Below are 27,154 nucleotides of genomic sequence, written 5' to 3'. Positions count from 1 at the left end.
TTCTTTGTTATACAGTGGGAGATGGCATTGTACATGCTATTTGTTGACAATAAAGCATTAAAAAATGTAAAAAAAAAAAAAAAAAATGAATAGATGACAACTTTGAAGTGAATGTCAGTAGAGAAAGATGCACTTTTGTGCCAGATGGTGTATGACGACACCCCACGCTAACCAAACCTTGACCCTCGGAGTGAATCTCATGAATGAGAATGACAAAAACCTGCATTATGCATTATGAAAAACAGTCACATTTAAAAGACTCTAAAGTTTTAATCATGCTATTAACCAAAATTAGTTTATAAAGATTTATAGCATAAAAAGTCAAAATTATGTCATAAAAGTTATAAAACATGACATTGAAAGTTGACATTATGACTTACTATGTTGGAACATCATGACAAGTAAAGCATAGGAGAAACATAAAAAGGTAAAAGTAGGTCAGTAAAGTTAAAACATAAAAAGCATGACATGGACAGTATAAAAAAAATGATATGAAATATCAAAATGATGAAACAGAAAATCTAAATTATAACATAAAAGGTCATAACTATGACATGAGAAGCAGAAAACATTACATAAAATGCCAAAATTAAGACTTTAAAAGTCATAAATATGACACAAAAATGTGAATTTCAGAAAGTGAAATTATGAACACAATTTTTTTTTAAATTATGACATAATTATTACCATTTGAAAAAGTGCAACTAAACATAAAATGGCAAAATTATGAGAGAAAAAAATTAACATTTATAACATTAAAACTTGATACTCAATATACAATATACAAAGTCATTAAGACATGATTCAACATTGAAATTAAAGGTTATTATAACTATGACATAAAAACATACTAAACAGAAATTATGACAATAACAATAAGGTTCCATTTGTTAACATTAGTTCAAATGAACTAACAATAAAACATTACTTCTAAAGCTTTTACAGTATTATTCTCACTCAACGTTCATTTTACCATTAACATGGAAGCAGTTATTGTCTCTGTTGTATTACTATTAACTTGCTTTAAGAAAGATGAAAAAATACTGTAATATGGACGTATTTCAAGTTTGCCAGAGTCACTGTTATTTTTTGTTTTGTTTCCAAATACAGTGTAACAGCGGAGACTAGTGTCTAACACTGGAACTGACTCTCTCTCTCTCTCTCTCTCTCTCTCTCTCTCTCTCTCTCTCTGTGTGTGTTACAGTGGTTTTAACTGTACTGTGATTTATAAGGCCACCAGTGGATGACACACACACACACACACACACTGCACATCACTTACATCTTTATGGGATCTCAGAAACACTTACATCTTAACAACTACTCCACAAGCACACAGAAAACTCAAACCAGTCACAAAGGCATCAATTATTCATCTCTTTTCGAAAGAGTCAAAATTGAGTGAATTAATAACTGAAATGCTATTTCTTTCTGGTAAGTTCTTCGAGGACAGTGTTTCTTAACTGGTTGTTATTGTTAACTGGAGGTAAACTAACATTTTTACAAAGTTTGATCCAGTGCTTTAAGTGGGCAGTGTTTCATTCTATTCTATTATATAAATAGAATGGACGGTTAACGCCAATATAGTTGCGTACACTTAACTTTATTAAACACAACAAACCGGTCAGCACTATCAGCTGCAAGACAACATAACATGACTGGTGTCACTCACTCTACAGTCCGTGCTGCTACAATAAACATCCCAACATCCTTTCTCTTTTTTTTTTTTTTCTAGTTATCTTACAACTTGAAAGACAATCTGTTTTGAACAACTTCAAGGAATGCAATTTAGAACATATATACATTCTTATAACTTTTGTATTATGAAAATTACACAACATAAAATTTCTAATGTCTTAACATTGTCTTTGCATTATCCTACTGAAATTGCAATGTTTTTTTTTTTTTTTTTCTACATATTCCCTTACATTAATAAAAGTCTTATACCAAAATAAAGTGCTATCTTTATCCTCTTTTCTCAGTTTTTTTTTTTTTTTTTCCTCTTCTCTCTCACATATTAATACAAGCTGTAACTGTAAGCAAACACATACTAAATCCCCTGGATATAGAGATAAGCGTTAGTAGATTACTGTACATAATCTTTAAGGTAGTAAGGTCTAATCACTTTTCTTCCAGACTTTGTAATAGTCACCCCTGGACTGTCTGTGCTAAGTTTTGAGCCTGTCACACAGTCCCTGTTCACCTCTGCGGGTTGACAAGTCTTTGTTTTTTCTACTTCTGTGGCTTTGTCCTTTCTGAGGTGTCGGCGATTTCTCCTCAAAATGTTTCCTGAGTCGAGCTGGACGTCATAAGACCTGCAGTCCACAGATTTCATTACTGTCGCTTTTCTCCATGTTTTGTTATGCTCCTCAGGTTGCACACGGACTCTGTCTCCTTGTTTAAGCGGATCAAGATCTTTTGCATGTCTGTTATAACATGCAGCCTGACGGTTCCTGTTTTCAATCAGTCCTTGTCGGGTGTGTATTATCTTTGGTTGTAGCAGGTTGTCATGCATAGGCATTAGAGTTCTGGTTCTCCTACTGAACAATCGCTGTGCTGGGCTTGCTTTGATCCCTTGCGATGGTGTGTTTCTGTGATCAAGCATGGCGATGTATGGATCCTTTCCATCAGCTTTTGCTTTTTTCAACAGCCGTTTTGCAGTCTTTACAGCTGATTCTGCCATCCCATTGCTTTGTGGGTAGGCCGGGGAAGATGTCTTGTGTTTAAACTCCCACTGTCTACTGAACCTTTTAAAATCTTCTGACACGTATTGTGGGCCGTTATCCGAGATAACCATGTCTGGGATACCGTGTCTTGCGAAGTGGGATTTCAGCTTACGGATAATAGTGGTGGATCTTGTGTCAGGTAAGTAGTCCAGTTCCCAAAAGTTAGAGAGGTAATCAACAGTGATCAGGTAGTTTCTATTGTCTAAAGTGAATATATCTGTTCCTACCTTAGACCATGGGTTACTTGGTAGTTCGTGAGACCACAGAGTCTCCTTCTGCTGTTTTACATCCATAGATCTGCAGATGTCACATTTTTCTATGAATGTCTTTATCTGATCATTCATCCCGAGCCAATAAACACATTCCCTTGCCCTTCTTAGGCATCCCTCAATGCCCAGATGTGAGGAGTGAATGCGCTTGACAATATCACTTCTGAGTGCATCGGGGATTACTACTCTCTCCCCTCTAAAGACAATTCCACTCTGTGAACTGAGTTCCTCTTGAAAAGAGTAGTAATGTGCAATGTCACTGGGCAAGTCCTTTTTGTTCAATGGCCAACCTTCTTGGATGTATCTGATCAGAATCTGTAGCTTTCTGTCCTTACTTGTTTCCTCTCTGACGGCCTGGAGTCTTTCTTCTGCTATGTTGACATGCTGGACCATGTTTATACTTTCAATCTCCACTTCTACTGAACTCTCTGATGCATGTTCAGGTAAGTATGAGCGGCTCAGTGTGTCAGCTAGCAACATGTCCTTCCCTGGGATGTACTTAACTTCAATGTCATAACGCTGTAGTCGCAGTAACATCCTTTGCAGGCGTTTTGGGGTGTTCAACAAGGGTTTTCTTACTATGTTTTCCAGTGGCTTATGGTCTGAGTGTACAGTTACTTTGCGCCCATACGTATACTGATGGAATTTTTCCATACCAAAAACGATGGCCAGACATTCTTTTTCTATCTGGGCATACCCTCTCTCTGTCTGAGTCAATGCCCGGCTTCCATAAGCAACTGGTGCCCCCTCTTGAAGTAGAGCAGCCCCTAACCCAGTCTCTGACGCATCGCACTGAAGTGTCAGTGGCTCATCTGGGTTGTAATATTTGAGAATTGGAGCTTTGGTGATAACATCTTTGAGCCGTGCAAATGCTTCCTCATGAGCATCTGACCATTCCCAAATACTGTCCTTATGTGTTAGCTGCCTCAGTATCTCACAGCCATCTGACAGGTGATCACAGAATTTTGAGAGATAGTTTACCATGCCCAGGAGCCTCTGGACACCCTTGACATCTACTGGACGTGGCATGTCTCTGACCGCTCGTGCCTTTTCAGGATCCACTCTGAGCCCGTCTGCAGTAAGCAAATGTCCAATGTATGGAACCTCACTCTTTCGCAGTTGAAACTTCTCTGCATTCAGTTTAATATTCTTTTCTCTGCATCTGTTCAACAGTCGTCTCAGTTTGTTGTCATGGTCTTGGTTTGCTTGTTCTAATGTCTCACCCTCTCCTGTGATGAGAATGTCATCAGCTATGACATAAATACCTCGCAATCCTTCCAGAGCTTGGTTGAGTTTTCTTTGAAACACCTCTGGTGCTGGGCTGATTCCCATTGGCATCCTCAGCCATCTGTATCTGCCGTAAGGTGTTGCAAATGTTGTCATGTAGCTTGATTCATCATTCAGGGTCACATGCCAAAATCCATTTTTGACATCACATACTGTGAAGACTTTTGCCCTTGACAAATCTGGCAGTATTTCGTCTATTGTCGGCAGTGGAAAGTGGCATCTTTTCAGAGCTCTGTTAAGTGGTCTTGGATCTATGCATATTCTAAGTTTTCCAGATGGCTTTTTAACAATAACAAGACTGCTGATCCACTCTGTGCTACAGTCAACTGGTGTGATGATACCTCTTTGTTGAAGATCACTCAGCTCTGCTTTAAGTGGCGCCATCATTGCCACAGGGACCCTCCTCTTTGGTAGTTTCACAGGTGTTACTGTAGGATCTGCTTCTATCTTATACACACCCTCCAGACATCCATCTCCCTGGAACACATCAGCATATTCATTTCTGATATCATGCATGTTCCACATTTCCTGTTTCCCAGTCTCTTTAGTGACAATGCTATCCACAGCCATGATGTTTTCATATTGCACTTTTACCAGATTCATGGCTTGTACTGCTCTGCTGCCCAGTAGTGGCACTGCAGACCCCTCATCTACAACCATAAATTCTAATCGGTACAATTTCTTGTTTCTGGGATTTCTCAGTTTAACTTTGCATTTCCCTATTGGTTGTAATGTGCTTTTATTGTACATCACCAGCACTTGCTCAGTTTTTTCTATTGGTGTGGCTGGATTTAACAGGTTGACAGGTATAATGTTACAGCTAGCTCCACAATCTAACTGAAACTTTATCTGTTCTTGTCCCAGGAGCATGGCAGCAAAGAGTTTTGAGGGCGGTCTCTGTTTCTCCTTCGTCACAGTGTTTACTGTCTCTGCTGTTACGCACAAGATGTCTTCATAACTGTCCTCATCTGACTCAGTAATTGTATGCACTGTTTTTTCTTTCTGCATTTTTGTTCTGCACATTGTGGCAAAATGATTATCTTTTTCACACTTTTTGCACTTTTTTCCATATGCAGGACATTTCAGTTTGTTTCTTTCATGCGTTTTCCCGCAAAATTTGCAGTTCACGGTGCTCGTGTGTTTCTCTTTTCTCACAGCATGTTTTACAGCATGTACTTCCTCTGTCACTCGTCCTTCAATCGTTCTGTTGTTTTCCCGCGACAGCTGGGTTGCCCTGCAGATTTGCACACATTTTTCCAAAGTCAAATCTTGCTCCCTTAACAGTCTCTCTCTCAAAACAGAGCTGGAAATGCCGCACACAATCCTATCGCGGATCAGAGAGTCTTTGATCTGACCGAAATTGCATGTGCTAGCGAGCATTCTTAAGTCTGTTACATATTTGTCGATATTCTCATCAGAGCCCTGATTTCTGACAAAAAAACGGTACCTTTCAACTGTCTCGTTCACTTTTGGATTGCAGTGGTCATCTAGTGCATTTATTAATCTGCTTACTGTGCGATCTGGTGACGAGGTGGGTATCAGGGTCTCACACAACTCTCTTCCAGTGTCCCCGATGATATAACTGAAAACTTTCAGTTTCACGGCTTCGTCAGCGTCCGCGAGGGTAAGATCCATATACAGCGTGAACTCTTCTTTCCACAATCTCCATGATTTTGCTAGATTAGATGAGTCCAGGCAAAGTGCCTGTGGCGGTCTAAGTCCCAACGCGTTCTCCATCCGCGCTGCTCGTGAACTCCCCGCTCGTTCTTCCATACTCAGCCTGTGACTTTCGTTGTGTCTAATCTCTGTGCTTTTACTTTTCTCACAGCACCGCTGCCACCATGTTTCATTCTATTCTATTATATAAATAGAATGGACGGTTAACGCCAATATAGTTGCGTACACTTAACTTTATTAAACACAACAAACCGGTCAGCACTATCAGCTGCAAGACAACATAACATGACTGGTGTCACTCACTCTACAGTCCGTGCTGCTACAATAAACATCCCAACAGGCAGGTACGAACCTGTACTCAGTACCGCCACTTCCAAATATAACTCTTGAGCATACGGTACCTCTCCCTGCGCCCAGAACGTGCTTTTAGCGTACCAGTACGTCTGTTTTAATAGAGGTTTGAATCCTTTGCCTGTGCTGCCGCTTATCAGAGCTCCCTTCACAATGCACGCTTCCTAATTCTTCCTAGTTCGGAGCGTGAATCATTTGAACCAGTTTGGGAGTTCGGAGCAGGTTCGCGGATCATTTGAATCAGTTCGAGAAATCGGAGCGGGTCGCGAATCATTTGAGTCAGTTTGGGAGTTCGGAGCGGGTTAGCGAATCAATGAGTCAGTTTGGGGATCGCAAATCATTTGAATCAATTCGGGAGTTCGGAGCTGCTTCGCGGATCATTTGAATCAATTCGAGAGTTCGTATAGGGTTCGCGAATCATTTGAGTCAGTTTGTGGATCGCGAATCATAGGAATCAGTTCGGGAGTTCGTAGCGGGTTCGCGAATCATTTGAGTCAGTTCGGGAGTTCAAAGCGGGTTCGCGAATCATTTGACTCAGTTCGGAGTTTGGAGCAGCTTCGCGGATCATTTGAATCATGTGTGAAATCGGAGCGGGTCGGGAATCATTTGAGTCAGTTTGGGAGTTTAGAGCGGGTTCGCGAATCATTGAGTCAGTTTGGGGATCGCAAATCATTTGAATCAATTCGGGAGTTCGAAGCGGCTTCGCGGATCATTTGAATCAATTCGAGAGTTCGTATAGGGTTCGCGAATCATTTGAATCAGTTCGGGAGTTCAAAGCGGGTTCGCGAATCATTTGAGTCAGTTTGTGGATCGCGAATCATATGAATCAGTTCGGGAGTTCGGAGTATGATTCATTTGAGTCAGTTCGGGAGTTCGGAGCTGTTTCGCGAATTATTTGAATCAGTTCGGGAGTTCGGAGCATGATTCATTTGAGTCAGTTTGGGAGTTCGGAGCTGGTTCGCGAATCATTTGAGTCAGTTTGGAAGTTTGAATGCAGTAATGCAGTAGCTCTTTCTAAAGGTACCTATTTTTTCAAAATCCTTTTGCACATTTTGTTTATGTTCAGTTGTTCTTTCTAGCTCAAGCTAATCCACAAACTAATAAAAGGATTAATTATTAAGGTTGCCTGTTGACTGCTGTATATAAAAGCCCTTCAATATAGTTGTTGTTACCTCAGGGGATGAGGGGAATCATCAAAATAAAAAAAAGAATTTTCAGAATTTTAAAAGAAAAACTGAAAATATTAAAATAAATACGAATGAAAAATATCAATAAAAATTATAATGGTACCTCAATGATATAAAAATAACACTGTTCTCAACTGATTTAGGGAAAACTTCAACCTAATCATAATTTGAACATGAAAAGCAAAGTTTTTTCCAGACAAATTATGAATGTTAGCTTTATAAAACCTGACAAAGTAAAAAAATAAATAAAAAGCTTTAAAGATAGATTGCTAAATAAAATGTATCTCCTGTTCATGGTATTTAATGAACTAACATGTTGATTTCACTCAAAAAAATTAAATGATTAATTATCCTTATTTGAAGTTATTTAGTTTAACCACAATTTAATTTATTTCATTCAAATTCATTAATTTGTTAAATTTATTAACTTCAAGTCACTTTCATTAGATTATCATATAGCTGGATTAGGTCATTATTATAAGTGTAAATTAACTTTATTAGGTTTGTTAAACTAAATCTTATTTTGTCACTCCTGTTTCACTGAAGGTTTATTTATTTAATTAATTTAATTGTATTTTTGCTACTTAATTAAATGGATTTAGTTTTATTTAATGAATTATCAAATCTTGTTAATGGTTTAACTAAATGTTATATGTTGGTCTAATTGAAAAGAAAATGGAATATATATATATTTTTAATTATTCTGTATTGTTTTTATGAGTCATTTGAAGAAATTGTGCAAGATAATCAAATGCAAAACATGCCAGCATACAAAACAGATTTGCAAACACAAACATGCAGTAAGCTTCATGTCTCACTTGTTTTCATCACAGACATGAGATCCATTTATGGATCAAGACCCAACAGAAATACAAGACTAATAACTTGTTTTTGTCACTGAACAGTGTGCAGTACATTCTTTTCTTATTTCTAAAACAAAGGCCAAAATGCGTCACGTCAGTCTAAATTCCCCAACATCCAGGCACAAACCTCAGTGTTTATCACGTCGTTGTGATAATGTCCTGCCAGCGTGGATGTCTTCAGAGTCTGAATGCATTGCAGTTATTGTGCAATCAGTCAGACAGTTGAGCAAGAGTCCAGAAAATATTCAGACGTGAAGACAATAAACTGACTGAAAAATATAACGGCATGAGTAGCATTGTGTCTGTCTCAGGCTTCTGTTTCTTCATCTTGTCTTTATGATAGGTTGGCTTGACAGTCAACATACAGTTTTTATTTTTTTATTTTTTTCAAAATCCCTTAATAATGTGCAGCTCTTAAAGTATTTTGGGTACAAAATACCTTTTTAACTTCAGGCAGGACTTTGTCAAACAACATTCAAATTTTGTCTTGATGACCTTCATATTTCTAGCTTTATCTGTGTGACTGGTTTTGTTGCATATGATCCCAAAATGTAATCTGTGTGACCTCAAAATATATTTGGGAGCATGCAATTGCAAATTTTTTAATGCAGTTTTTAGATCGGTTAATATTATTAGAATGTTTACAATTAAAAAAGTCTTTTAAACATCTTCTGTGTCTCACAGAACAACAAAATGCATTCAGATTTGGAACAAAACAATTTAAAAAGTGCTTAAAAACACATGTACACTTTCAGTCTGAATATTCCTGACTATTCAACGCTGCTTGGACGAGCAATAACAGAGTTGTTATCATAACTCCACTGGTATCAAAGTATTACTATTGTATGTATATAAAAGACTCATACATAGATGTTTCTTACACTTCATCTATCTTTACAGTATGGAGACCTTCGGACATGCTCTCGGTTACACCCTTATTTGTTTACATTCACAGACCTTAAAAGAGGTCTTTGGAGATCCTTCTTCCTGTGCTAAAATGAGATAATAACCCCATGTCGGGAAGCTCTGGGGGTATCATGTAAACTCTGGAATAATATGTTGCAGATCTAAAGCAAAATCTTGGCTCTTTGGGGCAGATTTGATGGTTTTTATTATGTCTATGGAGTTTTTAACCTCTATTTTCTTCTTCTTTGTCTTCCCCAGCAGTCACATCCATCCTATTTCCCCATTGTGAAGACTGTTTTGAGCTGTTATGAAGTCATGCAGTGTTATGATATTCAGATTAAGATCGATTGTTCTGTTCTGAAGGGGAAGATGGTTTATACGCGCGTGTGTGTGTGTGTGTGTGTGTGTCAGCCCTTGGGGACTGATTGCTGTCATGTTGTGAGGATAAATTAAGCAGCGTTTGGGTGTGGAAGTGAAGAATTGTGACCAAAGCTTATATTTTCTGAAACTGTATTCTCTGGAGACCATTGTACTGCTGCGGTGGACAAGCAAAGCAGTCAACATTACTCTTTTAGTGTGTTTCAGGCTGGAAATCATTCAGAAGAATTGGCTTTCTTTCCATTTACTAAAGCAATTCAGCAGACAAAAATGTGAGGCATGTTTAAGTTTTTTGTTTTGTTTTAACCTTTTGCTTTAGATTTACATGTAACAATTCATTTTACAGTACAGTACATTTTACTATAGCTCGAAATAATGCAACATTTATTATCTTAATCGATTTTGAATTAGGCTCTGCAAAGTAAAAAGTTTAGGCACATCTGGTCTTATGCAACAGCACAATATAAAACATATGAGTAATGATCTTGTAAGCTACTTCATGCCGGGTTTTTTTTTTTTTTTTTGAAGGCTTTTGCTAACTTCGAGATAGTCCCAGACTCCCAGTATACACAAATATACACACACATACATACATACATACATGCATGCATACACACACACACACACACACACACACACACACAAACACACACACACACACACACACACACACACACACACACACACACACACACACACACACACACACATATATATATATATATATATATATATATATATATATATATATATAGCTATATATGTTTTATTATTTATTTACCTAACCCTATTATTACCTAATATAACAATACATAAATATTGTCATTATGCATCAATTTAATATATATTTAAATAGGCTACTGCACATATTTTGCAAACGTATTTATTTGATAAATCTGTAGAACAGGCCTAGTAGACTCTGGGCAAACTGAGCGAGACGCGCCAAAAATATTTGAATTGCGCAGAAATTCTAAAATTCTTTTAGATTCCACGTTATTACGTCATTAAACCTTCTAGCTCAACCGTCAATCAGTGAGAAGAGTGAGGGTCTAGCTCAGTTTCTCAGACTCAGGGAGGAGGAGGAAGAGGGTGGGATCCTTCACGGAGATGTAGTTGAGAAACTTCACTGACGCGCTTTTTGGCTTGAAATGTGGAAACAACCTCGCTGACAAGAACAGCACAGATGGATACGAGAATGTGAGAGGTTTTTAAAACACATTTTCGCGGTTTCTGTTAAACGGCGGATGAAAGCCCGACACCAGCAGCTGTTCAGTCCGTCTCGTTCACATGGGGTTTGTGTTTGGGAAGTCAGTCTGTGTCTCATATCGCAGGGATGTCCGCGCAAGGCTTGCTAAACAGCGTCTTCTCGTGTTCCTCATCTGGCTCTAAAACCCTCGCGAAGAGGAAACTGCAGCAGACGCGCAGTTTGGACTCTGCGCTGCTCAGAAACAGCGCGACGCTTGGAGACGCCAGCGGTCCTCGCTCGTCATCCTGCTGGAGCTCGAGCTCCACCGCTGGGTTCACGGAGAGCTTCGGTACCGACCCCAGACTCAAACCGCGGCTCTCCACGTCGAGCCTGTCCACATCTTCAGACGCTTCGTCGCTCTCCAGTCTCCACTTTGACTTCAGAAGCGGCAAACGCAACGCGTCCAGGGATTTATCTCTACACCTCTCTGCTTCAAGCAACATCTTCTCACCGAGAAAGTGGCTTCAAAGAAAGCTGCCTCAGTCGGATGCTGTTACGCACAATATCTGTAAATCTGAGGTAAGATTAATATTTATTAATAAAAATAAAGATTTCAAACTCAAATGAATGTTTTGTTGCCATGGATGCTGTTTGGCTTGAATAGAAGTTTGCAGATGTCAAAGCAAATGATAAATCACGAGACTTGTCTGGTCAGGCCATCCAGGTTGATCTGGCTTTTCTCGAGGATGAGCTTTTCATGCATTGTTAGTAAATGCACATAAACTGCATGACAGATTAATTCTATTACTAAAGGAAGAGTTTTTTTTTTTTTTTTTACTGTCTTTTTCAGTTTTTCACCACTTTTTAATCAGCTGAATGCCTGTTGTATTTCATTTTAAAATGTCATGTGGTGTGACATTTTTTTTTTTTTCAGATATATGAATGTTTCATTTAGTCTTGTAATTAAATATGAGCTCAAATGTAAACTCCACAGTAATTTTATTACAATTTAAAGAATGCATATGGGCAGTTTTTTTATCTTTCAAGTTAACACATAGCATTGGATCTTCATTAACTTACTCTTGGCAGTGTATCATGTCCGATCAGATGCATAATCATGACAAAGCATGCATCCAAGTCTCAGCATTGAGATGGACACTTTTAAGGTAATTTCTGGATCACCGTACCATAGACTCTAATTCAAAATATTTTGAATGACTGAGTTGATGTTCAGTCATTTATCAAGTGTTTTGTCCCGAGGAGCTTCACAATCATGTTATCCTTCGGGAGCCAGCACTGATTGCACTAATGCATTGCCAAGTTTCAGAAGTTAGCTTGCATAGAAACCAGAGCTGAAATAAAATGCACAAATAGAGAAAAGCAAGAACAAAAACAATTTATGGAAAATTAAGGGCAAGTTTCTTGAAGGTTGTGATGGTTTCAGCAGATCATACGGAGGTGTGATGTTAGATCCACCACAGAACAACAGAGACAGTGAACGTTCTGGAAAGTGTTTTTTTTTTTTTTTGCTTTGATGGAACCACCAAGTGACCCTTGCTTACTGACCATATAGAGGATGGGAAGAAATATAGACCTGTAGGAGTGTGTTGATCTAGGAGTGCGTTGTTTCAGTGACAGCCTGACGTCAAAGCCTTGAATTTAATGCAGTCGGCTGAAGATAACCAGTGGAGTGAGACCAAGAATCCTGCGACATTGACTCTGTTTGGCTGATTGACGCTCAGACACGCAGAGAGCGTGGACAGAAGGCAGAAGACAGCAGACAGCGCTGGTAGGATGAAGACAGATGACTTAGCGTGACTCTTGGCAGCCTCGGGGTTTCAGCAGCAGACAGCAGGGAAGTCTTCATGGAATGTCCGCTTTCCTCCACTGCAGAATCCAACACAGATATAAAACCCTTACCCTAAAGACAAATGAAGATATTGAGCTCCTACAGTGGTTTAGCTGCTGATCCTGACTTTAATAAATGCATTATCCTCAAACCATTGAACTTTACACTAAATTCCACTGAATAATTTAGAAAAAGGACAATAAGTGCACAATGGGATGAAGATAATAGGAGGCCCAAATGGATGTGCATCGTTGCTGTCATTGTCAACGGATTGAAAAATTGCATTTGCATGCTTTCTTTTTATAACAAGATAATGTGCAATTGAGTGAATTAGACTTTCTAAAGTGCAACCTGTTGTCAAGATGTGTTAAATGTTCAGAGTAAATTAAAGTGGCATTAATCTCACACATGGCCGAAGTGCCAGGAAATACCAAGGTGTTGTGAAAGTGCTTGTTTTTTTGAAGTAGCTTTGCAAAGATCAGGAATGTGAACTAATGAAATTGCATTATTAAAGCATCTACGATTAGAGACCAATCAACAAACCCCTCTTTATAATTAATGCATGCCTTTTTATCAAACTGTGGCCATACTACAATATTGAGAAACCAAAACACCAAATTTGTAGATGTTTATGTTGGGCAGCCCAAAGGGGAGCTCTCTTTGTAACAGTTACCTAACCTCTCAGGAATCTGGAGTTTATAAAGCTCCTCCTATAAAGCAGTTCAGCTGTGTCTTTTAGAGCACTGCTCTTTCTGTTATCTGGACAATGAAACTGACAGCCATGAAAGGCAGACTTTTTGTTTTAACCACATTCAACTCAAATGCATGCATTTTTATTTGTTTTTTACAATCTTGATTGATAGGGCCGCATTGCAAAATGACAATAAGTCCTAAATATTGGATTTGAAAACCAATAAAGTCTGGAATCTGTAGGCTGTGAATTCATGTTTTCTCTTATGTGCATGCAGTGCATGCTTTAATTTATCTTAAGCAGCCACAGTGGCTCATTTGCACAGACAACACACATCTTAAAAATAGTAAACTTGCAATACACAACAGTAATACGTGTGTATCTATGCTTCCCTTTGACCTCTTTGCCAGTTACAGACTGTTTCAGGGAATCTGTTGCAGTAACAAGCTTAACAATGTTTAGATCTCGAGACAAAGTGCGCTGATATATCTCACTAAAATACAGCCACATTCAACTTTTATTGGGCTGCTTTTATATAAATTCCCATTTTCGGTCAAATTGCATTTATCTGTGCTCTTGTGCAAAGCTTAAATTGAGACTCGGCTTAAAATATTAGCTGTTATGTTTAATGTTTTACTTTAATGTTTTAATTTTCTTTTTTTGTGGATTAACGAAACAGGAAACGAACAATGAAAACGTCATGTTCTTTCACTATTTTCTGTTTTGCTGAATTGCAGAACTCTCATATTGACTGAAAAGAATTAAACTGAATGAGTTTTTTGTCGGGAAGCCCATATTGTTCTTTTATAGTCCCGTATACTTAGTGTCGCAAATAGCTTGTCTGCAGTAAGTCTTTGTACTGTGCTAGAAGAAACCGTGTAAGAGCAGAGCGTAGTTCTTCAGTGAAGTGACATCTGGTTTACATGAAGTCTGCCTCAGCTTCTATTTCTCACAGCAAAGCACCATGACCTGATCTTTGGCAGCGCTACCCATGCAAATAGTTCTTCCCACTGGAGACTGTCAACTGAGTACAACAGCACATTGGGGTCTTTTTAAGGTCTTCTTTCATGTTCAATAGTTTGGTGAATCTTCGAGCTTGCAGTAGTCTTTACCACCAATAAAACGAGCATGCACTGTTGAGTGCCAATGGGGAGTCTCTTGGGAATGTCTAAAATTAGGCAATATCTGAAGTCAACAAGTTCCTGGCCTTATTTTGCTATTTGTCCTCCTTGAATATCCTGTTTCCCTTAGAAATGCATAATTCTATGCAAGTCAGAGTGTTTTTGTGGTTTCCGTGATCCAACACTATTGAGTGTAGATAGTAAGATGTTTGCAGAACATGTGGTCCGTTCACAGACCAGTGAATGTAGGGCATGTTCATGAATCTGACTCACCTTAAGCTGTTTTCAGCTGGAACAGATCCAGCGTAAGAGACCTAAGATGCTTTAGATTATCGCATCTCCTCCAGACAAGTACAGTTGCAACATGCGATAAACATCTCCGATCCCCAAAGTCATGCATCTGATTTTCAAGAATGATGAGTGGAAAAAGCTCGTCCTCTGAGGTTGGACCTTTTTAAACTTTATTTTCTAGCTACATTAAAGCAATTGCAACATCAGTGGCAGCCTAACCTTTAACCTTTTTTATATTCCTCCTGCCAATCATCTCAGTGTATTGCTGCTCACACACACGTATGTGCAGCACATGTTCATGTTCAGGGGCGAACTGCAGATTTGTGGCCCTGTTTACACCTAGTGTTAAAGGAACAGTTCACACAAAAATGTAAATGTGCTCACCCTCAGGCCATCCAAGATGTGGATGAGTTTTCTTCCAAACAGATGAGTTTGGACTCTCATTCTGACGGCACCCATTCACTGCAGAGGAGTGATGCAAGTTTTCTGAAGAAATTAATAAATACATACTAATTTAACTTAATTTGATTATAATAGATGTTTCTTAAAATCCTTTTAGAGGGTAAAGTGGCTTATTTTGTCCTCTAAAGATGCCTGTATGGTTTGGGAAAAACAGAGGTATGATTTGAAAAATGAAAGTCCAACACTTTTCCTAAACAAAATGGTCCATATCATGGCTGCGCACATAATAATAATAATAATAATGATAATACATCAAATAATGATTGCAGAAATAACCTTATCGTGCAAAGAGATGATTTCAGCATTTGATTTATATCTGCTAGTTGCAACAACTATTTTGTTGTTGTTTTTTATTTTTTATTTTTGCAACACAGAATTGATCATCTTAAGGGACATGTCTGTTTTTGCACATGTTTGCAATGATGAATAAAGATGCATTAGTCTATGACAGCTGTTCCTGTAATGAGTGCATGAGTCACAAATTGATGTTCTGTGTTTCACTTCTGCTCGCGGTTGCACATGATCACATCTTTGCGACAACTTTTGCATGGACAAGCATCACTCACTTTTTTTTCCTTTTTATTTTTGCAAAGTGTTGAGTTCTTATGACACGCTATATGAGTTTTCCCAGCATCATCCATTGCTAACAGCTTCAACAGTGCTGTACAGCCAACAAAAGAAGTTTGTTTGAATCTTGAATTTTCCCCACAACACTTTCCTTTCGAATCTGGTTGAAAGAGTTGTGATGAGATAGAGGAAGATGTTTTTCCGTTGTCATGCAGCTACTGTATGACTCTCATGTGTTCTTCTGTGAGGGTGTGTCCTGACTGAATCAGTGATTCATGTAGTGATGGTGAAACCCAGAATGTGGTACTTCCTGTTTCTTTGTGCCAGTCGGGGGTTTGACACTGGGGACAAGATAAAGTGATATTTAATTCTCTTACATCACCACAGCTATTAAACAGGATTGTTCAAGAGATTCCTGTGAACAGTTGAACTCTTTGTACCTTTGTATGTTTTGTTAGTTTTGTTTGGTTAAAGAGTCAGACAACTTCATGAGTATGAGTTTGAAATGAATTGATCAAGTCCTTTTGGATTTTCAATGTGGAATTTGATTGACAGAAAGAGGAATTTTAGTAACAAAACAAATTTAACATTTTAGTTCGATACAAATAAAATGTGCAACAGATGAGAATGTTTTAATTTGATGGTTTTTACATTTTGTAAACCATGTTTTTGAGATTTATATGTCAAATAAATGCTATTCTTTTGAAATTTCTATTCATCTGTATATCTTAAAAAATAAAATGTATCACAGTTTCCACAAAAATATTGGGCAGTGCAACTGTTTTCAAGAGTTTCTGAATGTTAATGATGCTGAAAATTCAGATTCGATCACAGAAATAAATTACATTTTAACAGATATTTACTTACAAAACAGCTATTTTAAATGTAAAAATATGTAACTTTTTTACTATAATTTTAATCAAATTAATGGAACCATCTTGAATAAAAAAAACTTGAATTTTTAAGAAATTCTTAATTTCTCTATGTTCTGCTGAATTATCTGGATGGACAATGACTCCTGTGTTTTTTTTTTTTTTTTTGTATAACACTTGTCATTATGTACCTCTGATTCCAAAGCATTTATACAAACAATAGTGCCTCCCAAAGCATGGTTCATCTTGTTTTACTTGTTCTGAAGGAAAAGCCACACAGAAAGTGACACACCCGGAGCACTCACTTTCTACCCTTCATTGTCTCAGGAGCTGGAAGTGATAAGTCTGGGAAAGTGACATTCTTACATGAAACTTCTGGAAATAGATTTCATTTGGCATTTCCCAGCCATTGGTGCAATAGAAAGTCCAGAATTATTATTATTATTATTATTATTTGTAAGTTTTCAATAAAAACAGACACAAATGAATCAATTACCGACATGCAATTATCTTGAGATCTCAAATTTTTGGTTGCATACTAGTTTCTTGGAAAATCTGAGTAGTAAGGTTGTTGAGATTTAAAAAACATGAGAATAACCAGCCGAAAAAGTCTCATCTCATTGCTGTCGAGAAGAAACTGAAATTCTAGGGAGATCTCAATCGTGTTTCTTCTTTCCTATGGGAAGCTGACTCCCATGATGCTTTGGCTCAAGCGTAGCGTGAAGACGACATTAAGAAAGAAAGCAGCACTGTTTGTTTTTCTCAAGATATTCTCCAAAGAAGCCTCCTAATCCCCAAGCTCTTATTTCTTATCAAAACGAAAATGTCTAAACTGATCCAGAGTGAGGAAAAACCACAGGAAAATGAGTTTTCTCATATCTGCATTTCAGTTGGTATATTTTTAGATCATGTTATGATTGAATAATTATGAATACAAACGAGATCGGGCTGGTGAAATCGTTGTGGAGGATAGACGTGTGGCCATCAGAAATTACCATCAGATGTGATGCTTATTTGATGGTTCTCAAGTATCTCTTGTTAGACAGCTGTTCAAATGAAACTGTTGCTCACCTTTCATGCTGATTAGTGAGGCTTTCATTTCTGGTAAGTGTGCAGTCGTCGAGTGGCACTACAGCACCAAAGGATGAAGCGACTCGTGTTTTATACTTTACTAAATAAGCCTCCTGCTCATTGTTTTCATTTTTCTTACCTGTGCTATTATATTTTGTGTTTTTGATGCCTTGGATGTTAATGACTGCAGTACATTTCATATGAGGTTCTTTTTGCTGATATCTTATTATAAAATGCTAGAAATGCTGCACTATATAAACACACCCGTTAAAAGTTTGAAATGTTTTTAAGTGTTTTTGAAAGGAGTCTCCTCTGCTCACAAAGGCTGCACTTATTTGATAAAAAAATACAGTAAAAATTTAGAAATATTTTTACAATTAAAAATATCAGGATTCTATGTGAATATATTTCAATATGTAATTTATTCATGTGATCAAAGCTGTATTTTCAGCATCATTCCTCCAGTCTTCCGTGTCACATGATCTTCAGAAATCATGAAAATATGCTGATTTGCTGCTAAATGAGCATTTCTGATTTTTATGCTGCTTCATGTTTTTATGTTTGTAATATATTTTAATATATGTAATTTTTTTTTGAAAGTTCAAAAGAACAACATTTATTTGAATAAAAAATCTTTTAAATAAATGCTGTTCTTTAAACTGTCTGTGTTCCAAATTAACAGATTTACATATGTACACTCTGTAGTGCACACTTTGTAGATTTGGAATGCAGCTCATGTGAAGCCAGGCTTATTTAATTCCACATCTGTGCACAAGCGTTATCTTGTACGTTGATATTTCTCTGGATTTCAGTGGGAGAGCTCGTCTGCTGTCTGGAAGAGCAGAGATTTTATGTCGGAGAATGATGAAGTGCAGGTGTTAGCGGGGTGTGTAGTGTAGTACTTAAGAAAGAATGCCATAGTTTAGTGTTCTGATGTAATTTTCATTCATATAACATGAGTCACATGAACTTTCTCTGTGCAGAATTGACCTCAGTGGCGCAACACCTCTAAATATCTGTTGTTTTTGGTGTTCATTGTGTTCTGTTCAGGCGTTGCAGCAAGATATTTGTAGTCAGCTTTATAGGTTGCACAATGCGAGGCCCGTATAGAAATGATTTGTCGAGCCTGGAAGGACTCAGCTGGGTTGCACACAGATCTGAACACCTTTGATCTTAACCATCATCACTCAACGTCAATGCCTGACCTTAAACCCCTGCATCCATGATCCAACATCTAATGAAAGTCTTTCTAAAAGAGTGGAAGCTGCTGTAGCTGCAATGCTTTTTTGCCATGCATTTGAAATGAAGTGTTCAACAAATGTGCAACATGGTGAGGGTAACAAAAACAAAAAACAAATCAAACGACGGATCACTTTACTTAAAGCCTTTGTGTAGAATGGCAAAACACGAAAGCGAACATATATTTTTTATGAGTAAATGCAACGTATTTAGCGAAAATGCAAGCAAATGCAAAGTTTCTTAGTAGAATACAAAAGCGAAAACCAATTATTTATGAGTAAATGCAATGTTTCTTAGTGAAAAGGCTTTATGTAAAGTGTAAACAATTTTATTTCAATGCATTTGCTCTCTCTTGCAAAACTTTTGCTTTCACCTGAAAAACTTTAGCAAACACTATTTCTTTAGCAAAACCGTTCAGTTCGCATGCAAAACATTTCTGATAGAAATATGAGTTGGGAATTAAAACTATGCTTTTCCATAGTTTGTGAATACAACGTTATTTTTAGTGAAACAATCAAACAATAATGCAAATGCAATCAAATGCAAAGTTAGTTTTTCATGTCAACACAATACTTTTGCGAGAATGAACACAAAGTTTCTTAGTGTAAAGCAATACTTTTGCAGGAGCGAACAAACTTTCTTAGCAGAAAAAGTTTCTTAATGCAATGCAATACTTTTGTGGAAGCGAACACAATGTTCCTTTGCAGGATGCAATAATTTTCTGTATCTTTCAAGTAAACAAAGTTTTTCGGGAGAATGCAATACTTTTGTGAAAGAACTCAAATGTCTCACAAGCAAATGCTAAGTTAGTTTCTCATGGGAAGGGAAAGCAATATTTTACAAGAAGGAAGAAGTTTCTTAGTAGAATGCAAAATTTATTAGCGAAATGCAATACTTTTGTGAAAGAATGTAAAAGTTTCACTAACAAATGCAAAGTTACTTTTCTTTAGGAGCCCAATACTTTTGCAGGAACAAATGCAAAGTTCATTTGCAAAAGCAAACATAAATTATTTATGAGCAAATGCAACATATTTAGCAAAAAATGCAAGCAAATGCAAAGTTTCTTAGAAGAACACAAAAGCGAACACCAATTATTTATGAGTAAATACAATGTTTTTTAGTGAAAAAACACACGTTTTACAAGCGAATGGAAAATTTCTTAGGGAACACAATACCTTTGCAAGATAAAGTAAAAGCACTGAAATTTGTTCCTATCTCTTTAGGTAGTTTACCATATATCGGTAGAAAAAAATGAATAATAAAAAATATCTGATTGTTTTATTGATCTCATTTTGAGTTGAGGCAGCTAATGTCTTGCTTGTGCACATCAGTGGGTTAATTCATCTGGGTTATTATGCAAGCAGACGAGGAACTGCTAGTGTTTGGATTGAGTGTTGACCTTCTGCAGCTGGGAAGGAAATGCTCAGTGAATGTTTGACTTGTGCTGTTAGGCATGCATGTGGTCCTGTTATCCAAGTTTATGAGATTGGCTAGAGCGGAAAAGTGAAATAAAAGTGCGGTTGAACATCACATATGCTACACAATGACCCATAAGAGGAGGTATTTACTTTATGATAATAGGAGAGACAACGATCAAAATTCAGTTTCCCACACAAAGAGTCACATGACTTAAGACGTTCAACCGAGTCATATGGACTACCGTTTTGTTTTCATTTTCATTTTTGGCGCTTAGTCAAAATAAACCATTGCATTAAAAAAAAGAGCTTCTTGAAAAGAAATGCATTCCATGAAGAAAATAGATGCACAAATAACTAATGTTTTCAAAGGAATAGATCTTGCATGAATGTCATGAAGTTCACCTGTAATTGTTGGAAAGGCCTTAGAAATGGGTCAGTATTTCTCATTGTTGCTGGACTGTAAGCCTCTTTGGGCTTTGGGGCTGGACTCATATGACAGTTTCTACTTCAACATGGATCAAAGAAAGCATAATCTGGTCGAGGCAGATTTACGGGCTGGTTAATCAGAGGTCGTGAGTATCTGCCTGCACAGTCTGTTTCCTTCCTAACCGCTCATTAGGGCTGTACGATACAGATAAAGAGAGAGAGAGAGAGAGAGTGTGTGTGTGTGTGTGTGTGTGTGTGTGTGTGTGTGTGTGTGTGTGTGATTTCTAAATATGAGTGTGTTCCGGAAGCCACCCTTTCTGCTTGTGCATTTATTTTTACTTGCATAGACGCTCAAACATGTAATGTTAATGAACTGACAGCATCTAAAACACGACAGCAAATGTTTAAAAATCGATATTTAGGAATATTGAATTCATCGGTTAATTCTACTCTATGTAGGATCCATGTGAGTATGTTTTCATTTATATGTATTTAACGCAATTGACTCATTTTCGTCATTTAAAATGAGAACGTTTTATTCGATTCTGCACACTGTTAACCCGACTAAGTTGGCAAAACTCCGCGAGCAGACCTGGCAGATTTGTATTTTGTCCACATACCCCTTACGAAAAAGTAGTATACTTCAAGTTTATTTTATGAAGTATACTTAAGTAAACTTCAAGTATTTTTTTAAGTATACTTTATGTAGCAAGTATACAAATATGAGTGTTCTAGTAATATACTTGTAAGTGTACTGTTTCAATACTCCTTGGGACTAAATAGGCCAACTTTCTAGCATGTATACTTTTAAGTACAACAGTAGCAAAACTTTGTTACATGAACATCTGAAACATATAAAACATCCAAAGAAAGAACAGGTAACTGCTTGTAAAGAAAAACATTGTATTCTAGCTTAATTTCTTTTTTTAAACACTTTAATGTGTTTCATAAAAAATAAAGAAAGAACATTTTGAACAAAAAGCTGAAAAAGACTATGAATTGGATTCAGAATGAAAATCAAAACGTAGATGGAGCTGATCAACACCCCAAATCTTGACTGTAATCATTACCTCTTCATCTGTCAACATTTTATTCAGTAACATTACAGTTTTGATGCTGTTTCATGTCAGATGATCATGTTACAGGTGTTTCTTTTTTCTTCTTCGCTTGTGTTTTTGTGGAAATTCTGTGCAGAAGATGTGTACTAGCGCCCTCTACTGTATAACAATGAAAACACGGATTCTAGGAGTATAGCTCAAATATATTTAGCCTTTTTGTAAGTACAAGTCAAGTATACTTAAATGACATTTTAAGTATATTTCTGAGGAGTACATAAAGCCCATTTCTGAGAAGTACATGAAAAGTAAACTAAGAGAATTTTTTAGTAGTGGAAACTTATTTAATTTAACTAAGTCAGTTAAATCCTAACTGGCTCATTAGTAACACAATGCCTTGATTAACATAGCAATTGCTGAATGTAGAGCAATATAGAACATTGCATATACCTTAGCAAAAAAACTCAATCTCCCACTTAACATTAAACTTGCACAAAATAAATATTATATAAGACATAGCATTTACTTTCCCCTTCAAGGACCAATCTGTTTAATCAAAATGATTTTTTTTTTATTGTATACTTAAATAATAATTAAAACATGTTTTGTGTTTCTTTTTCATTTTCCTAACTTTGTAATTGGTTCTCTTTTTTAAGCTGTTAATATGTAGTAATATTAATGTTTTAGTATTTGTCCTACACATCACACTACTACTAAATGCCAGTATTAAAAAAAAATTATAATTATTTATTTAAATAATTATTTAATAACAATTATATTATTTATATAAGAATTACTTTAAAATATTTAATTATTTTTTCAAATAATTACTAATCATTTCAAATGGTCATTATAGCTAGTTTACAAGTAGTAAAATATAGTACATTTAAATTATATGCAAGTCATAAAATGTATAAAAAACTGCAGTTAAAATAATCAAGGCATGTTTTCATAATGAAGAGGGTAATTTGAAGTATAGTCCTGCCAGATGGTTTTTATTGCATAACACCGGTTGTAAATGATTTGTGAAAATGACTAATTTGTTGTTTTCTATCGTGTAATCTGATCTAACTCGGCCTGAGACTCCTGGCTAAGTTTACTTGAGTGATCATTCCCAGAAAGCCCTAAAAGGCGAAGAGGAGTAAAAGCAAACCAACAAAACACGAGCGTCTGCCAGAGTCTGGGTTCGATTTCTCAAGTCCGAGGAGATTAGGCTGATCGGCGAAGGTCTGTGTAGATGCCAGGAATTCTCCAGTGCTTGTCACTGCATGTTCACAGAGACCTGGGCTTATTCAGAGGGAGTGTAGAGACACTGTGTGTGTGTATTCAAAGTATCTGTCCAAACATCACAATATAAAGGCAGCAGAGCACAAGAGCAGGATTACTGGAGCTGAACACCCATTCATTCTCCATTGAGATACCTGACATGAGCTCAAAGGCTGCTTTAGAAAACATGCTTCAAGCCTATGATTTCATATCTGAAATCATATTTGTTTAACAAATAAAAAAAAACTATAAAAAACTATCCACAATCCTGAAACGAAATGCACCAATGAGAAACATTCTCAGCTTATACATGGAATAATTCCACATTTCTTACATGTTTCGGGAAAATACTCTTCTGCTCGCCAAGGCTGCGTTTATTTGATCAAAAATACAGTAAAAATTGTGAAATATTAGTAGAATTTAAAATAGCACACACTCATGCAGAAAACACACAAATTTTGAAACAGTGGTTTATTTTTCCATGTATGTTAACCAGTGTTGGGCAGTAACGCGTTACTGTAACACAGTTCCATTTGACAGTAACTGACACTGTAATCATTTGAGTCAGTTCGGGAGTTCGGAGCGTGAATCATTTTAATCAGTTAAGGAGCTCGGAGCGGGATAGCGAATCATTTGAGTCAGTTTGGGGATCGCGAATCATTTGAGTCAGTTTGGGAGTTCGGAGCGGGTTCGCAAATCATTTGAGTCAGTTTGGAAGTTCGGAGCGGGTTCGCGAATCATTTGAGTCAGTTTGTGGATCGCGAATCATTTGAGTCAGTTTGGGAGTTCGGAGCGGGTTCGCGAATCATTTGAGTCAATTTGGAAGTTCGGAGCGGGTTCGCGAATCATTTGAGTCAGTTTGTGGATCGCGAATCATTTGAATCAGTTCGGGAGTTCGGAGCGTGAATCATTTGAGTCAGTTCGGGAGTTAGTAGCTGGTTCGCGAATCATTTGAGTAAGTTTGAAAGTTTGGAGCAGGATGGCGAATCATTCTAGTCAGTTTGTTGTTTGCGAATCATTTAAGTCAGTTCGGGAGTTCGGAGCGGGTTCGCGAATCATTTAAATCAGTTTGGGGATCGCGAATCATATGAGTCAATTTGGGAGTTCGGAGCGGCTTCGCGGTTTTATCTGTGAATATAAAGTAATATCTAAATTATTTCTGTGATGCTCCGCTGTATTTTAAGCAACATTCCTCCAGTCTTCAGTGTCACATGATCTTCAGAAATCATGAAAATATGATGATTTACTGCTCAAGAAACATTTCTAAATATTATCAATGTTGAAAACAGTTGTGCTGACCAATATTTTTGTGGAAACCATGATACATTTAAGATCCACAGATGAATAGAAAGTTCAAAATAACAGCATTTATTTGGAAATATAAATCTTTTGTTGCATTATAAATGTTATAAATAAAATTATAAATCTGATCAATTAAATGCATCAGTGCTAGATACAATTATTATAGTTATTTTTTTTATTAATACTTTTTTTTGAATACTAATGTCACGGTTTCCACAAAAATATGAAGCAGCACAACTGTTTTCAACACTGATAATAATCAGAAATGTTTCTTGAGCAGTAAATCATCATATTTTCATGATTTCTGAAGATCATGTGACACTGAAGACTGGAGGAATGATGCTGAAAATACAGCGGAGCATCACAGAAATAAATTACACTTTAAAATATAATCACATAGAAAACATCTATTTTAAATGTAAATAATATTTTACTTTGTGTACAAAAAATGCAGCATTGTTGAGCAAAGGAGACTTATTTCAACACTTTAGACCAGCAGTGTATATTTTTTATATATTGTAATATTTTGTTGATGCTGCTGGATTAAATAATTTCTCTGTCTATTTTGCATCTGTCATAGGGAGATTTCACCTGTAAGAAAACAGCCGGTCATAATTTCCACATGCAGTCGGTTTCCATTCAGAGTCTGTCGGAGCTGGAGAGAGTCCGGCTGCAGGAAGTCGCTCTGGTCAGACTGATGAAAGACTTTGATTTGGGATGCCAGATCACCATCCCCAAAGGTACACAGAGACTCACATAAAAAAAAAGAGAGAGAGAGACATCTTGAAGTGTCACTGGTTTGATTGTCTTACATTTTTGTAGTTATTTTCTGTTCTGTTTCTGAAGTTTTGTATGCAATGTCTTTTCCAGATGGTCAGAAGAGGAAAAAGTCGCTCAGGAGGAAGCTGGATTCTTTATCGAAGGAAAAGAGAGACAAAGGTATGCATTTGGTTTTTAGATATTCGTCTTCCTGAACCTCGAGAAGTTAAAGCTGCAAGCTGACCACTAGAAATAAAGGTCAAAGCTGATTTGTCCTTGATTAGATATGTCTTCTTTTGTGTGATGGATTAAACATTTTAATGAGATCTAGAAATGCACTAAGACTATTAAATATTTTAAATGGTGTAATAAAATTCCTAATTATCGTTACTTGGCGTCGGGTGATTGTCACAATTGCTGCCTCACATGTCTGGGCATTTAGTAATTTAATGCGTTATCATTTTCAAAATAGTAATTTGATTATATTTACAAGCCGAGGTCTCTATACGTTGCTTTCACATTACATTGCTAAAGAAATGCAGTGTTTTGTAATCTAGAGATTGTGAAATGATTCAAAAAAATATTGGCAACACTATATTTCAATAGTTCACTTTAGACATTCTACTAACAGTAAGTAACTTTGCAACTACATGTCAACTAGCAGTTAGTAGAGTATTAGTAGACTGTCTGCTTAATATCTTCTAACACTTTCTTTGTCAACTTATACTAACCCTAAACCTACCTTAACAGTCTACTTTGAGTTAGTAGACATGTAGTTGCAAAATAATGCAGCAATGCAGTGCTAAAATTTGCATGCTCATGAACCCTCTTTATGACACAAGAATTGTAGACATTATGAAAGATTCATAATGCATATATTTGTGTTATAAGAGAAATGTGTTGATGTCTTTAAGATATTATAAATGCAGCGCTCTTTGCTGGTATTGTCAGAGGCGAAGACTCGAGTGCAGGCAGATAAGGAGTCTTTATTTATAAACCGCAAAAATAACAAAAACACATCTGAAACCACCCCAGAGGTGAAAAAACCTGAGTAACATTCATGCTTACAATAAGACATAAACTGAACACAGGTCAGCCAGACATCAGAGGCACAAGCCTGTACATATGAGAGACAAACGAGCCCAGAACAGAAAACACAGGGAGCTTATAAAGAAGAGGCAATCAGGTAAACAGCTGGGGCAAGTTAAGTCAAAGAATAAGGTAACAAGAGAACAGGTGAGTGGAGTTTAGGAGAATGGAGTCCAGAAGAAAGAGAGAAACACAGGCGGAGCAAATAAAACATGGGGAAGTCATGGTTTAGTGGTTAGAGAGTTTGACTCCTAGTTTGAGTTTCGGGCTGGCAATACCATGACCTAGGTGCCATTGAGCAAGGCACCGAACCAGTGCCGGATTGGGACTCCTTTTCAGCCCTGGAGTTTCATGCCTTAGACCGCTTTAGTTCACAACTGACTATATTAAAATAATGTAATTAAAACCTCAGAATAGAATTCCAATTCAGTGCAAAAACAATAGCCTAGGTTGTGCTTCACAGTGAAGATTTATTAGAACAGTAAATAACAGGATAGTGTAAGAATCTCTTTTCTTTAAGATTTAGTATTCATAAATATCCAAACATTGAAATAAAGACAAAAAATCTAATAAAAACAAATATATAAAACAAAATAAAAAATAAAGATTAAAATAAAACGTATTGCACTTTCTAACAACAGTTTCATTAATGTATTACTGAATCATCAGGTATCATTAATTATCTCAGGGCATTTTTCATTGAGCAGGGCTCTTCATTACTGTTAGTCCTTCTGAATGACAATCCTAGCTGCTCATTCTGGTGTGTTGGGCTCATGACTGGAGCTTGGTAACGTTACTGGGCCTTGCTCTTCACCGTTAGCAGCAAACTGGACTAGAGGCGGCTGC

General features: G+C 36.9%; 2 protein-coding genes across 4 annotated transcripts in view; one reads left to right on the top strand and one right to left on the bottom strand.

Moving 5' to 3' along the window:
* Positions 1–2,086: 2,086 nt before the first annotated feature.
* Positions 2,087–4,942, bottom strand: LOC127964733 (uncharacterized protein K02A2.6-like). Its single transcript, XM_052565041.1, has one exon. It carries the CDS (start codon positions 4,940–4,942, stop codon positions 2,087–2,089), a length of 2,856 nt encoding a protein of 951 aa, XP_052421001.1.
* Positions 4,943–10,742: 5,800 nt separating this feature from the next.
* LOC127964774 (rho GTPase-activating protein 6) overlaps positions 10,743–27,154 on the top strand; it is a 38,090-nt gene continuing 21,678 nt past the window's right edge. Inside the window, exons 1-3 of one of the 3 annotated variants that reach the window (XM_052565102.1) lie at positions 10,743–11,409; positions 25,041–25,200; positions 25,331–25,399. In XM_052565102.1, coding sequence (XP_052421062.1) covers positions 10,978–11,409; positions 25,041–25,200; positions 25,331–25,399 — 661 coding nt within the window. In that variant the 5' untranslated portion in view covers positions 10,743–10,977. Of the gene's footprint in view, positions 11,410–20,965; positions 20,984–21,136; positions 21,304–25,040; positions 25,201–25,330; positions 25,400–27,154 lie in introns of those variants that run through there. The other 2 variants (XM_052565104.1, XM_052565103.1) reach the window with 2 other exon arrangements.

The sequence above is a fragment of the Carassius gibelio genome, chromosome B9 (genome assembly GCF_023724105.1).
Source record: "Carassius gibelio isolate Cgi1373 ecotype wild population from Czech Republic chromosome B9, carGib1.2-hapl.c, whole genome shotgun sequence".
Taxonomy (NCBI): Eukaryota; Metazoa; Chordata; class Actinopteri; order Cypriniformes; family Cyprinidae; genus Carassius; species Carassius gibelio.
The sequence above is the reverse complement of the archived record's forward strand: the minus strand, read 5'-3'. Positions and strand labels throughout refer to the sequence as shown.

What these genes read in the sequence shown, in the direction of transcription:
- LOC127964733 (XM_052565041.1), bottom strand. Translation starts at nt 4,942, where the DNA reads ATGGTTGTAGATGAGGGGTCTGCAGTGCCACTACTGGGCAGCAGAGCA.